Source organism: Haliotis asinina, chromosome 3 (genome assembly GCF_037392515.1).
Source record: "Haliotis asinina isolate JCU_RB_2024 chromosome 3, JCU_Hal_asi_v2, whole genome shotgun sequence".
NCBI classification, from domain to species: Eukaryota; Metazoa; Mollusca; class Gastropoda; order Lepetellida; family Haliotidae; genus Haliotis; species Haliotis asinina.
The window spans coordinates 3,085,948-3,101,431 of record NC_090282.1 but is presented as its reverse complement, the minus strand read 5'-3'; the positions used below and the strand labels follow the sequence as shown (position 1 = coordinate 3,101,431).

General features: G+C 41.2%; 1 protein-coding gene across 9 annotated transcripts in view; it reads left to right on the top strand.

Moving 5' to 3' along the window:
* LOC137277309 (myocyte-specific enhancer factor 2A-like) overlaps nucleotides 1-14,146 on the top strand; it is a 113,184-nt gene extending 99,038 nt beyond the window's left edge. For all 9 annotated transcript variants that reach the window (XM_067808969.1, XM_067808968.1, XM_067808971.1 and 6 more), the window contains 7 exons: nucleotides 1,487-1,630; nucleotides 2,071-2,106; nucleotides 5,124-5,298; nucleotides 6,250-6,449; nucleotides 6,720-6,828; nucleotides 7,996-8,110; nucleotides 8,554-14,146. In XM_067808969.1, the coding sequence (XP_067665070.1) occupies nucleotides 1,487-1,630; nucleotides 2,071-2,106; nucleotides 5,124-5,298; nucleotides 6,250-6,449; nucleotides 6,720-6,828; nucleotides 7,996-8,110; nucleotides 8,554-8,848 (1,074 nt within the window). In that variant the 3' untranslated portion in view covers nucleotides 8,849-14,146. The remainder of the gene's footprint in view (nucleotides 1-1,486; nucleotides 1,631-2,070; nucleotides 2,107-5,123; nucleotides 5,299-6,249; nucleotides 6,450-6,719; nucleotides 6,829-7,995; nucleotides 8,111-8,553) is intronic.
* The last annotated feature ends 1,338 nt before the right edge of the window (nucleotides 14,147-15,484 follow it).

Sequence of the window (15,484 nt, the reverse complement as noted above, 5' to 3'; positions counted from 1 at the left end):
TGAAGATATTTGATAAATGAAATACATTTAGTGTGGTGTCACCTGTAGGAGGTGCACAGGTTAATACCAAAGGTGGAGAGCAATTTATACAACTACAGACTTGCTTATAAATCTAACAATATAAAGACTTGCTTATAAGTCTAAACCTAACAATATAAAGTCTTGGTTATAAATCTAACGATATAACGTCTTGGTTATAAATCTAACAATATAAAGTCTTGGTTATAAATCTAACAAATAAAGATTTGGTTATAAATTTAACAAATAAAGACTTGATTGTAAATGTGAAGACAGTGGTATAAACGTAAAGAACACTGTTATGAATCTTGCAGCATTGTTTTAAAACTAAGGGCATGGCTAGTAAATCTGTGTGCAGGGATCATGTACGAAAATGTAAGGAGAATATTATTAATATGTCGAAGGAGATTGGTGTAAGCCTGCATGTTCAAGAATATTGATATGAATCTATGGAAGTCTGTACCTGAAGACAGTGGTATATATCTGTTAGAGGACTATGTTGGTGTGTCACAGGATATGAATATATAACTGTAGTGTTATAAGTCTGTATCTGAAGACAGTGGTATATATCTGTTAGAGGACTATCTATGTATCTGTGGACATCAGTATGAATGTGTGTATCTGTGGACACTATTCTGTGATGGTTACTATCAGTCAGAGGAGCATTACCTGGGAAATGTTTTGGAAACATCTTTATAAGCTGATTTTGAACTTGCAACCCTTCCTTCTCTAGCTTGGTGGTTTTATCTTTATCCATAAGGCTACGAAGTATCGCTGTGAAGAATGAGATCGTTTGTCAGTGTGAACCGTGGGTACCTGTGGTTAGTGCATGTGCAGGAAATGGGTAGTTTGTGCATTGTGCGTGCAAGGCAAGGTGCTGGCTGCCAGTTGCATTCCAGCTGACACTGGCTGTTCCACCATTTGCAGATTGTTCCATTGATATTGTCCTGCTTACTACATGTACACAAAACATTTGCACAAATTGAAATAATATATATTTGTGTTTTACATTCATGATGGTTCATACATTGGATGAAACACTTCTCTTTGGCTTTGGTAGCAGATGTAGACATGCAGAGTTGGGAAAATCCCTCCTTCGTCATGTTTTTTCCTTTTCTTAAAGCAACATTTGTAAGTGATATTGTGTTTGCAGGTTTGGGAGGGAATCATACTTTGAATTAATGTCATGTAGAAAAGATATTTATCTAGGCATCAGTTCACGTAGTGACAAGTTATGTAGCCACATTATACACTGTCAAGTATCATTTGTCAAGAAACTTGATGAGATACACTATGTTGTATAAGATAAAACAAACATCTACTATCTTTGAAGTGAAGTATAAAATAGATATATTAGATCTATACATTATCATACAAAGAGTGTAATTTCTGTTTACATAATGTATGAGCATATTTGCTGCAGCAGAAGCCATGTATTGTGTGTGAATGGTGTGCTGGGTTGTTGCAGGCTCTCAACAAGAAGGAACACAAGGGCTGTGAGAGTCCAGAGCCTATTGAGCAGGACCCATATGCCCAGGGCCTACGTGGGGATGACAAATACGACCGCATCAACGATGACTACCAGCGTGTCATGCAGCAGAATGTCATGAGGGTCAGTGTTACATGATGATACTACTTGGGGTCCAACAAAGTATATAATGTTCGTCAAAATCAAAATGTGTGGAAAGTATATGTAATATCTTAAACTGTTTTCTGAATTTATGATATGAATTCAAACTTTAGACGAAACTGTTTGGGGTGACATTTGGTCATGTTAATGTTGCTATTGACTAATGAACATTGTCTCACTCTTTGTTTTCTGTTGGCTTCAGCTGAGACAAAAACTGACGAACACAATTTACTTGTTGTGCCCAAGCCTTAAATACTAAATTTCTTTCAACTGTCTTTTCTAAACCACACAAGATAAATACAATTGACAGAGCTTAAATGTAGGTCACTTAGTGTTGTATTCTGTTGTTAATTTTTAGCCAGATGAGCATCCACGGCCTCAAGAGAATCTGTTGTCAAAGTTCTTTTCTTTTTACCTTTCAGAAGTTTATGAATTATCCACAGTTCTTTGACCAAAGCGTATGTATTAGTCTGCAGTTATTTCTTACACATGTATCAATGTACTCAAATTTGCTGATGCTTCTTGTTCAAAATACGTAACTTGCATATGTGGCAGATCTGACATTATCTCTCTTGGTAAAGGGCAAGTGTGCAGTCTCACTCTATAGCATGTCTACTACAATGGATTCAGGAATTATCAAACACTGGCAATAATAAGCATGGGAATATGATTATCTGGTGTATTAAATGATCCAAAGTGGGGATTGATTGTTCTTGACCCCTCTGGATCTACCTAGTTTCAGCTATGGTGTTTTTAGACAGCATGTCGAAAAGTCAGGATATACATCTCACTACCAGTTCTTACTGGACTTGGCCACTGTAGTCCACTAGACACACACATTTGTTTGAATACACACACTGGTTGATACTGCCACCTAGATTTGTGATGGTAGTTTCTGTCTAGTGCAGCGGTTCCTCACCACTGTCCTAACACCTACAAGCTGGCCCCTAGGGGCACCTGCCAATCCCACCTACCACCCTGCTTCCGTTAATCCTGTCCCATTGCTTGCGTAATGCACCACCAAACATAATATACAGCATATATAATCACATTGTTCTAAGGCTGTTTTTTCTTGTGTACACCTGTGTGACAAGTGACAACATGATTAGATCAGTGCTGGTAATGAAGACAATGGTGCTGTATACAATGTTTATATTTGTGTGGTAGTGTCTGGGAGATCCCTCTCTGTAACATTTGTCTGTTACAGCATAGACCTCTGTCTAACATTGTCAAACTGAAAATGTCTCAAGTTGGTCAGATCATTCTTGTGCTTGTGTTTAATGTTTACAATGAATATCAGAACCATTCCAGTTGATTATTTTTGAACAAACCAATCTTGATGCTAATTATTCTCTGCCAGACAGTTTGTAAATATTTTGTTACAATTCATAATATGCACACTCCAATTAGTGATTCTGCTTGTATCACCTGTAAGTTCTTTTCTGAGGTTCTTCATGAGGCATGTTAGAAGTAAGTGTGGTAATATGAGGCAAATCTTATGGATAACAAATTCTTGGTTTATTTGTTACTATGTTTCTGGGCTAGTTCTTACCCCTTCGTCAGGTGGAAATCATGATGTGGTTATCCATAACATTTGTCTTGTATTAGGTACTTTTCTGATGTTATGTTGTGTGTATAACAGGGTATGTAAGGGGTGTATCTGTAGCTAATGTTGACAGGGTGTGTAAGGGGTGTATCAGTAACTAATGTTGACAGGATGTGTAAGGGGTGTGTCAATAGGTAATGTTGACAGGGCATGTAAGGAGTGTGTCAGTAGGTAATGTTGACAGGGTGTGTAAGGAGTGTGGCAGTAGGTAATGTTGAGAGGGTATGTCAATAGGTAATGTTGACAGGGTATGTAAGGGGTGTATCAGTAGCTAATGTTGACAGGGTATGTAAGGGGTGTATCAGTAGGTAATGTTGACAGGGTATGTAAGGGGTGTATCAGTAGCTAATGTTGACAGGGTATGTAAGGGATGTGTTAATAGGTAATGTTGACAGGGCATGTAAGGAGTGTGTCAGTAGGTAATGTTGACAGGGTGTGTAAGGAGTGTGTCAGTAGGTAATGTTGACAGGGCATGTAAGGAGTATGTCAGTATGTAATGTTGACAGGGTGTGTAAGGGGTGTTTCAGTAGGTAATGTTGACAGGGCATGTAAGGAGTGTGTCAGTAGGTAATGTTGACAGGGTGTGTAAGGGGTGTATCAGTAGGTAATGTTGAGAGGGTATGTCAATAGGTAATGTTGACAGGGTATGTAAGGGGTGTATCAGTAGGTAATGTTGACAGGGTATGTAAGAGGTGTATCAGTAGGTAATGTTGACAGGGTATGTAAGGGGTGTATCAGTAGGTAATGTTGACAGGGTATGTAAGGGGTGTATCAGTAGGTAATGTTGACAGGGTATGTAAGGGGTGTATCAGTAGCTAATGTTGACAGGGTATGTAAGGGATGTGTCAATAGGTAATGTTGACAGGGCATGTAAGGAGTGTGTCAGTAGGTAATGTTGACGGGTGTGTAAGGAGTGTGTCAATAGGTAATGTTGATAGGGTATGTAAGGGATGTGTCAGTATGTAATGATGACAGGGCATGTAAGGAGTGTGTCAGTAGGTAATGTTGACAGGGTGTGTAAGGGGTGTGTCAGTAGGTAATGTTGAGAGGGTATGTGAGGGATGTGTCAGTAGGTAATGTTGACAGGGTATGTCAGTAGTTAATGTTGACAGGGTATGTAAGGGATGTGTCAGTAGGTAATGTTGACAGGGTATGTAAGGGATGTGACAGCAGGTAATGTTGACAGGGTATGCAAGGGATGTGTCAGTAGGTAATGTTGACAGGGTATGTAAGGGGTGTGTCAGTAGGTGATGTTGAGAGGGTATGTCAGTAGGTAATGTTAACAGGGTATGTCAACAGGTAATGTTGACAGGGTGTGTAAGGGATGTGTCAGTAGGTAATGTTGACAGGGTGTGTAGAGGGTGTGTCAGAAGGTAATGTTGACAGGGTGTGTAGGGTGTGTGTGGAGGTAATGTTGACAGGGTGTGTAGGGTGTGTGTCTGGAGGTAATGTTGACAGGGTATGTAAGGGATATGTCAGTAGGTAATGTTGACAGGGTGTGTAGGGTGTGTGTCTGGACGTCATGTTGATGGGGTATGTAAGGGGTGTGTCAGCAGTATTGTTGACAGGGTATGTAAGGGGTGTGTCTGGAGGTCATGTTGACAGGGTCTGTAAGGGGTGTGTCTGGAGGTCATGTTGACAGGGTGTGTAGGGGGTGTGTCTGGAGGTAACGTTGACAGGGTATGTTAGGGGTGTGTCTGGAGGTCATGTTGACAGGGTGTGTAGGGGATAAGTCTGGAGGTAATGTTGACAGGGCGTGTAGGGTGTGTGTCTGGAGGTTATATTGACAAAGCATGTTAAGGTTACCTTGCCAGTTTGGACAAGGAGGAGGAAGTAATGGCTTTCCTGACGGTGTGCTTTGTGTTTCAGGGGGGAATCCAGCAGTACCACAATACCATGCCGGTACCAATACACAATAGTGGCTACCCCAGTCAACCGGGTTTGATTCCGCCCCCACAGAACCATGTTCTAAGTGGCTCCCCCGGACTACTACAGCCACCACAGGTGGCGCCCCCTAGCCACAGTCCTAGACCAAACTCTACCGGTAAGTGTTGCCCTGTTTATAGCTAATGGTAAATATCTCCTTGACCTTGCTGACGTGATCTGAAATTATACAACTCCATTGTGGTGTTCCAGCTGGATGTGTCAGACGAGCTCCATGTTGCACAGGTTGTAGATCTTAACCTGATATGGAAAGCCATGAAGACAACTGTGTTGTATCCATATCAGGGAACTGCTTCCTGAAGCAAGATATATCATGTAGTCAAATAGTTATGTGAAAATCTTCAGTGATTTCCATGCAGGGCTCGATTTAAGGCTTTAAGTTAACCCAGATTTAAGGTTTAAGTTAACCCACCTGCACCAGGTGCAACCTAAGACAAAGACCTTGTTTCACCAGTTGGATTCCACTTTTCAACATTGTTGTGTTTAAACGGTGTTGGTGTACATTATTTCTATGATGTGGTACACATGAAACCATGGCAACACAGAGGTCCAGCTGTTTGCAAGAGTTGTCATAACCAAAACATGTCTATTAATACAAATGTTTCGGTGCCACAGCTATTCAAACTTTAGAAGAAAAGTGAGCTGTCACACTTATGCATATAATGTTAGATTTATTGTTGATTTGTTCCTCAAAAAATTACTTGCACCTGGTGCAAGTGTGACTAATAAATAGGTTGCACTTTGCAATCTTAGGCTGCCCCAGTAACAAGTTATCAAAGCACTAAATCGAGCCTTGCCATGTGAAATTCTCGTATGTAATAGCAATTTGTAGAAGTTGTAATTAGAGGTTAATTTTTCAAAGGAAGAAAATTTGAAATGCTAAATTTACTTTAATTTTGTGTATTTGTTATATTTGAGTTTAGCTTTAAATGTCTGTTTGTTTCATCTCCCTTTAAAGGCCTTGTTAAACCATTCTCTCTATGGTTAGGCAGTTTTTACCTGTTGTAGTTCTGGAATTCTAATTTCAAATGGTATGTTTTGTTTCTTGCAGGTGGGATGGTTGATCTGAGTCATTCCCCCACCCCAAATGGCTACCCCCATCGAGTGTCCCCATGCAGTTCACCAGGGGTAATGGTCCACCATGCCAAGCAGATGGCCAAACAGTCGCCCACCCCAACCCAAATGAGGCCCAACCCAAACCTGCGTGTGATGATCCCACCTCATAGCCGTGGGGATCTGATGTCACCTGATGTACGTATACACATCCCAACATTTTGTACCATGTTTTACTGAGGCAAGCAAGAATGAGTGAGTGGGAGGGAGGAAAAATGGTACAATGCTGAGGGAAGACTTCACGAAATGAAACCATCAGATGAGAGGAAGAAAGCAGCATCTATAGAACAGTTGCACACCTGTCCATCACTTGCTTGTTTCATTGTATAAGGTGGCGCTTGGGAATGATGTTTGTGTTTTGCATATTTGTGAGGAAACATACAGAAATGTTTGTATTTGGTTCCACAGCTCCAAGGCCGAGTAGGTAACTCATTAGTAACGCCAGTTGTTTCCTTGGCAACCCCGAACATGCCAGGTAGCGGGTATCCCTCATCACTTCCCTCGTCGTTTCATCCAAGTAAGTACCTACCTATCTTTTACTTTGTTGTCTATGTGCCAAACTAGGCTCATTAATGCGAATGAGCCAAATGTAAAATGAACATGCTATAGTAAATATAAACAAGCCATATGTAACATTAACTAGTCAGGATTACTATTGACAAGCCACATTTAAAGGCGAATGGGAAACACATAACACAAACTAGTCACAAATAACATCAACTACACACATGTAACATCAACTAGTCACACATAACACAAACTAGCCACACATAACATCAACTAGCCACATGTAACATCAGCTAGCTAGATGTAACATCAATTAGTCACATGTGACATAAACTAGCCATATGTAACATCAACAACACACGCTCATAACAGAAACTAGCCACACATGACATCAACTAGCCACATGTAATGAGAACTAGCCACACATAACATCAACTAGCCACATGTAACATCAACTACTCACACATAACATCAGTTAATCACATGTAATGAGAACTAGCCACACATAACATCAACTAGCCACACGTAACATCAACTACTCACACATAACATCAGTTAGTCACATGTAACATCAACTAGCCACACATGACATCAACTAGCCACATGTAACATCAACTAGTCACACATAACATGAACTAGCCACACATAACATCTAGCCACATGTAACGTCAACTAGTCACATGTAACATAAACTAGCCATATGTAACATCACCTAGCCGCACATAACACAAAGTAGCCACACATGACATCAAGTGGCCACATGTAACATCAACTAGCCACATGTAACATCAACTAGTCACACATAACATGACTTAGCCACACATAACATCTAGCCACATGTAACGTCAACTAGTCACATGTAACATAAACTAGCCATATGTAACATCACCTAGCCACACATAACACAAAGTAGCCACACATGTCATCAAATGGCCACATGTAACATCAACTAGCCACATGTAACATCAACTAGTCACACATAGAATGAAGTAGTCATACATAACACGAACTAGGGACGAATAACATTAGTAGCAACACGTAACATCAACTAGCCCCATGTACTATGAACAAGCCACATGTAATATCAACTAGTCACATGTAGCATGAGCTAGTGAGGATAAAGAGCCTTCTAGCTGCAGCAGGTACTTAAAGTGTGTGTGTGTGTGTTTCCTTGTAGATGATTTTCCCCTGACCACTGCTGATGTGAGTAATGGTTACAACTCATGGTGTGGGCAGGGCTCGCTGACTACTGGGTCTCCGCATCACTCCACTGGGCTGTCACTGACGTCGGGGTGAGTTACTGCTTCATGTTGTAGTTATATTGATTGATGTGGTACAAAGAAATGGTAGGAATCCCTGACAAAATTTGAGTCTCTCTCCATGTTTGTAAGTCTTTGAAAACAATCCTCATAAGCAAAACATGGAGACTTGAATGTGTATTTGAGAGAACACCTACTTATTGGTATACATAGAAAAAGAAATTTATGAAATGCTAGTCACAAGAAAAGAACATGGTAAGAATTATTGAGAATTCATTCTGTCAGGAGAAGTTAATGTGCAGATAGTATTAGATGTTTTCAAGGAACTGAGGTATCTGTAAATCCACTAGAAAACATGTCCAAAGGTTGTTGTCCTGCGAGATTTTGTAGCAATATGAATTAGCTCAGTATCCCTCCCACAGCTGAGTAACATTGTTACATTGACATGGTCTGACCAAGGATGTTGTTGTTTTCAGGACAGTTCCACATACTGCCAACTCGGGTCACCATTTATCTCCCTTGGCAATCAACACAATGACACAACCTATGAATATCAAAAGCGAACCTATCTCGCCTCCACGGGACTCCACGACCCCCTCTAGTCACCACCAACAGCAACAGCAACAGCTACGTCCTCCATCTGCGGGAACTGGGCATCTGTCTCCCGGTCACATCTCTCATAGCAACAGTTCCTCTCCGGTGAATGTACACACCAATGACTACGACGGCCCGATGGTGAAACGCTCCCGTATAGAGGGCTGGGCAACCTAGGGGAAGCTGGTGTATGTCAGAGTCTCCATCTTGCTGTCTGTCTCTATCTCATTCTGCAGACACAGAGACTAACGTCGCCTGATTGGTCAGCAGGACTTGGTCAGCAGCTTGCTCATTGGCTCGCTACCTATGGCCATCAGCTGGTCTGACCGCTACCGGAGTGGTGGACTTGTATATTGTACAGGAAGCTGCGTCAAGCAGGACAGTTATGTACTAATACGTACTTAAAATCCCATATTTTCGTACGTATGTTTCTACTCCCGTGTTTATGCGTATGATTTTGCGCATGGTGGAAGGCTACAAGCCTTTGGTGCCTTTCAGGTGGACAAACTGGATAGACGCTTTCATTTGTGTAAATATTGCTCGTGCACCTTCTGTCAATCACCAGTGATGATCACTACATATGTTTATTATCATTATTATCCAACTGTGCAGAAGTTGTTGTATCAGTTACTTATGTGGCCATTTTGAATACACTGACAAATGAGGTGGAGTGTTTTGTTGACATATAAATGCATATATTCCCCGTCTTGTGCCTAGTAACAACGTTGTGACATTGTAACACGACATAGTAGCTCTGGACGAGTCCGTACAGCAACGGACGGACAGATGCTATCTCAGCTAGTCTAGTGCTCACTGTCAAATAATTCAACGAAATTAAAAGTGGTTGTAGATTAGTTAACCTAGGATGAAGCCTCTTGTGTGTGGGATTAGTCAGTGACAAGGAGGATTTGATATCGCTGTTGTGCACACATTAGACATGAACACATGTACGTATCCATTCCCTCAGTGGGTTGATTGTTGATGTGTACTCACCATGCAAAGGGCAAAGATGAGTGACAGTCACTCAATGTTTATCTTGCACCATCACACAGCTTTTTCTTCTCTCTTTGAACCACCACATTGTAACCTTGACCTTTGACCTTAGCATGAATCACTCATATCATATTCAACGCCATTTTTTCAAATGTCAAAAATAATATGCCACGGAAATTTATAGTATTTAATAGACTCAGTTATTGATGAAGTAATGATCATAATTTGAATCTTTAGGGAATCTACTTTATAAGTTTGGAACAAATTCCAGACATTTATTATATATCTATGACACCGATGGGAGTCCACTCTCTCATGGTAATGTGCAATATCATTAATGCCAGTGCTGACACAGCTACTTACAGACTTGGGGCCACTTCCCGATGATCTTTATAAGTGCTTTTAATTTATTTATATGTTGAAAATTTGTTGAAGTTTGTGATGAAATAGAAGCCTGATAGGACAGTGTAAAGTGACAAGAGAACCTTGCTTGTAAACCCTGATAGACACTTTTGCTTCTTCCTACCAATATTTAACTCCTATCTGGGTTGAGAAACAACCGACTGCATGGTTCGAAGATGTGGTTCAGGTTAAGCATATCAGAGAAATGAAGTAAGTCAATGATTGTAGATTCTGATGATTCTGAAATTTGGCCTGGAATACAGATGGTGTACAAGTTGGAAACATGATCGTGCAGGCCATATGTGGACTGGCCACGTGTAGTTCAGGTGCATTTATAAAGGCTAATAGATCATTATTTTTGTATTTGTTTCATAACACCTATAGAGTATATTTTCAAACTTTTATCACAGAAGACGATCATGCTCATATGATCTTTTAGACATGCAGTGTAGAGGTTGTATATATTGGAGAGTCTTTAGAGGACACTTTTCTAATCTACGCAAATTGTATCTTTACAACTATTTATACTTTTCAACCAGAAACTCTTTCTCATATGTTTATTTTAATTCTCCCTTGGACCATTACCACTCCTAGTCCTTGCCTGTTACTCTGTATATGAAAAGATTAAGTTTTCATATTTTTGCATACTTTACTATTCCTTGTATATTTTAGCATTTATAAACAGTTTGATATCAGGGATGATAATTTTCTGTTAAAAGTTGAAATTATAGGTGATAGCCTCATCTATGAATGTTGTACAAACTATTACTATTTAATTTCCTAGAGACGGTTGATTGTTCCCTCTCTCCTCTGTTAAACGACTGATATTAGGAGTAAGTTGAGTGCTTTTACTAAGATCAACTGTGATATTCAAATGATGGCTATTTCTTGAGTGAGTGTTCTATATGTTGCCTTAGCGATAATATGTTACTATGGTTATTAGGCATGTTACAGAATGTGTATATCAGGTAGCACTGGCTTGGCAGCTCCCAATTGCAAACTGACCCTGGTCTTGACAAGTGTGTGCACTTCAAACTATGAAATATTTCTGCAGGAATTGCTGTTTGGATTGTCCTGAACCTGTCCTGTCATGTCAATCACCATAAGACGTCACTTTGCAATTGAAAAGCTGAGAAATGTGTATAGTTACTCAGGCAATATAACGCGTTACTTCTGTGTTTTACTAGCAAGTGTCAGTGGCATTGTTGAGGTCATGGTACCATGACGTGTTGGCTGGCTGACTCGAGGAGGAGGGGTGTGGCTTCTGACTGTGTTAACAAAAGCATTGAAGGAGAGTTGTTCCAATAGAAAGACTTCACATAATGAAAAAGTGCTTTTAACTATTAATATGTTTGTATACCATTATGAATGGTTTAATTGTTGCAAAATTTGCAAGAATTTTGTATGTATAAATATTTTTGTGCTGTAGTATACTCGTTGCCAAGTAAGTTATTGTAAAATGATAGTGTATGTGTTTTGTACCGTGTACTTGGATCACACAAGAGAAATTCAATATGGCAGCACTCAGGCGAGGAAATGAAAAACATGTTTCTACTCAAAGATGGCATGATAGTACTACTGGTGGCACATCATGAGATGCGTTGGGCGCTGGTGGCACATTATGTGAGGAATTGGGCCCTGGTGGCACTTCATGTGAGGGGCGCTTGTGGCACATATGAGGCAATGGGTGCTGGTGGCACATTATGTGAGGAATTGGGCGCTTGTGGCACATATGATGCAATGGGCGCTGGTGGCACATTATGTGAGGAATTGGGCCCTGGTGGCACTTCATGTGAGGGGCGCTTGTGGCACATATGAGGCAATGGGTGCTGGTGGCACTTCATGCAATGCATTGGCAATACTGGGCTAGGCTGTGTCACATGCTACATGAGGTGTTGCTAGGCTTGTGTCACATAAAGTTGCTTCACATGAAGCATTGCTTGACTTGGTTTACTTAAGATGTTGCAAGACTGGCGTCCCTCTACTGGTGTAGCTGGCATGTTCACAGTGCCAGTAAAATGCTAGTCTCTCACAGCAAAGTGACTGCTGGGTACAAGAGTGTTGGGTGTTGTCTCTGGCGGACACCTTCAGGTGTTGCCTCTCACAAATATGTCAGCCGTAACAATAGGCAGGAAGAAACATTCTGTTAACAAACTTTAGCAGTTAAATGAATTCTTCATGCATTTATTGAGATATTCATGCGATTTTGATTTGTGTGAACACAGAAATATCAGGTGTTAAATGTTTGTGTATGACAGTCCTCCAGGAATGGGGCATTGTGTCACAGACCATGGAGGCGAGTCACCAATTCTCACTCTCATGTACACAGCACCCCTCTGCTTTCTATTTATTTCTGCAGAGGTCATGTCAGTGGGAAGTCTCTAGCTGTTCCAATCTTTTACACTGAACTTTGAATGTCACTTGTCTTGTAATAAGAATTAGATGAGTCTGCCAGGGTATGTTTCCGTCAGGGATCCATCCCACATCTGTCACAATGCTACAATGGGAGGTGCAGTCATTGTAGTGCTACGACATCATCAGGGAATGGGACCATCAGTCCAGTGGACTTATAATGTAACATGAAGAAATAATCAAATTGTTTCCCTGGCAAACTGATTTCATGGTATGTTGAATGGCAGTTGGTTGCTCCCACACTGACATGGCCGTCGGCACCCAAAGCTGATGTTACCCTGATGGCTTCCTTCTCCCTCTGCTGTTTATTCTCCTTGTCCACACAGTGTAGCCTTTATCTGTCAGGAGGCATGTGTGCGCTGCTTGGTGGGAGGCGCCAGAGTCCATAACAAGTGATGTTTGCAATGACCAGCTTTAACTTTATAAAGGAAAGGTGCACCTGAGATATTGCCAGACATTAGCTACTCGTACACTGTTTGTACACATCTTGTACCTGGGATGTTACCATAGAAACTCGTTGTCGGTCTCGTGACTGACTGCTTGATGAATGAGTCAATCAAAGTTCTGTAGCAGACAATGCTTGTTCTATCTTGTAATGCTTCAAAGGTTTCAGGATAATAAATCAGTTTTGATTTAGATTTGTTTTCACATTTTCAAGGTTTGGAATGCATTACATGCATGTTTATGAAAACATATGTATTTTTGTGTGTGAAAGAATGAGTACAATGCTGTCTGTCTTGACGATCAGTTAGGCAGTGTCTGCATACAGGTCAGGTTTGAGGTGGTTCTGCTTTCAAGTGTCCAAATACAGGTGTGCCAACGGGGTGAGGGTGCCACTGGCATTAAGGTAACGTGTCTGCATGCAGGTGAGATAATGGGTGTGGTTCTACTTTAAGGTGAAGTATCTGAATAGAGGTATAGAAAAGGGAGTAGAGATGAGATGCTCTCAATAAAGCGTAGGGTTGGATGGGTTGATACCATGATATGCTAAAGGAACGGGGTAGATACCTTGATATGGTAGAGGAATGGGGTGGATATCTTGATATACTAAAGGAATGGGGGTAGATACCTTGATATGGTAGAGGAATGGGGGTAGATACCTTGATACGGTAGAGGAATGGGGTGGATACCTTGATACGGTAGAGGAATGGGGTGGATACCTTGATATGGTAGAGGAATGGGGTGGATACCTTGATATGGTAGAGGAATGGGGTGGATACCTTGATACGGTAGAGGAATGGGTGGATATCGCGGTGAATGTCAGAAAGATTGGTCAAATGTACAGATGATATGCTGTTGGTTCAAGATGGTGGAAAAGGGTGGTTGCTTTCTGGGAGAAAAAGGATGGTAGAAGGGACAATGCCTATATTAAGTTGAATTTAGGGATGGTACAGTCATTTGAGGAGGTTGCAACTCTACCGGATGTGGAGCAGACAGAAGCTGACGAGGGGACAGGGACATGGGGAGGGTGGAAAGCCACTTTGGAAGGCAGTTATATTTGGTGGCTCCCAGCTATGGGTGCTGTACAACTGTGTAACACACACATGTAACACACACATGTAAACATGGCAACTGGCTTGTGTATGTCACTATGTTCACTATGCTCGTTGAAGGTCTCAGTCATCTTAGGCAGGATGGTACTAAACAATTAAACTTGTTGAAGTGCAACTCAACTCTGTTGTTTTTCCTGAGTACTGACGTGCTGTGGAAACTGGATGATGACATCAGATAGAAATCCTCCCGTATGTTTCTTATCAAATAAATACACCAAATATTGGTCTTGCATACCATGTTTAAGACAAGCTGTTACACCTCTGAAGATGGTAATGCAATGTCATCATACAGGTGTCTGGATAATGGTTACACCTTGTCTTGCAGGTGTCTGGACCATGATTATACCTTGTCACACAGTGGTCTGGGTCATGATTATACATTGTCATACAGGTGTCTGGACAGTTGATACACCATCTTGTCATCCAGGTGTCTAGACCATGCATATACATTGTCATACAGGTGTCTGGACAGTTGATACACCATCTTGTCATCCAGGTGTCTAGACCATGCATGTACATTGTTATACAGGTGTCTGGACAGTTGATACACCATCTTGTCATCCAGGTGTCTAGACCATGCATGTACATTGTCATACAGGTGTCTGGACAGTTGATACACCATCTTGTCATCCAGGTGTCTAGACCATGCATATACTTTGTCATACAGGTGTCTGGACAGTTGATACACCATCTTGTCATCCAGGTGTCTAGACCATGCATATACATTGTCATACAGGTGTCTGGACAGTTGATACACCATCTTGTCATCCAGGTGTCTAGACCATGCATATACTTTGTCATACAGATCTCTGGACCATGATTACATCTTGTGATACAGGGGTGGTTACACCTTGTCATACTGGTGTCTGGACCATGGTTACACCTTGCATACAGGTGTCTAGATCATGAATATACCTTGCCATGCAGGTGTCTGTACCATGTTTACACCTTGTCATACAGGTGTCTGGGAAGTTGTTACATATTCATGCAGGTGTCTTAACCACGCATATACCTAGTCATACGAATGTCTGGACCATGGTCACACCTCGTCATTCAGGTGTCAGGACCAAGATACTTACACACTCAGGATACTTACACACTCAGTATGTGAAGGCCAGGATACTTACACACTCAGTATGGGAAGGCCAGGATACTTACACACTCATTATGTGAAGGCCAGGATACTTACACACTCAGTATGGGAAGGCCAGGATACTTACACACTCAGTATGTGAAGGCCAGGATACTTACACACTCAGTATGAGAAGGCCAGGATACTTACACACTCAGTATGGGAAGGCCAGGATACTTACACACTCAGTATGTGAAGGCCAGGATACTTACACACTCAGTATGGGAAGGCCAGGATACTTACACACTCAGTATGGGAAGGCCAGGATACTTACACACTCAGTATGGGAAGGCCAGGATACTTACACACTCAGTATGTGAA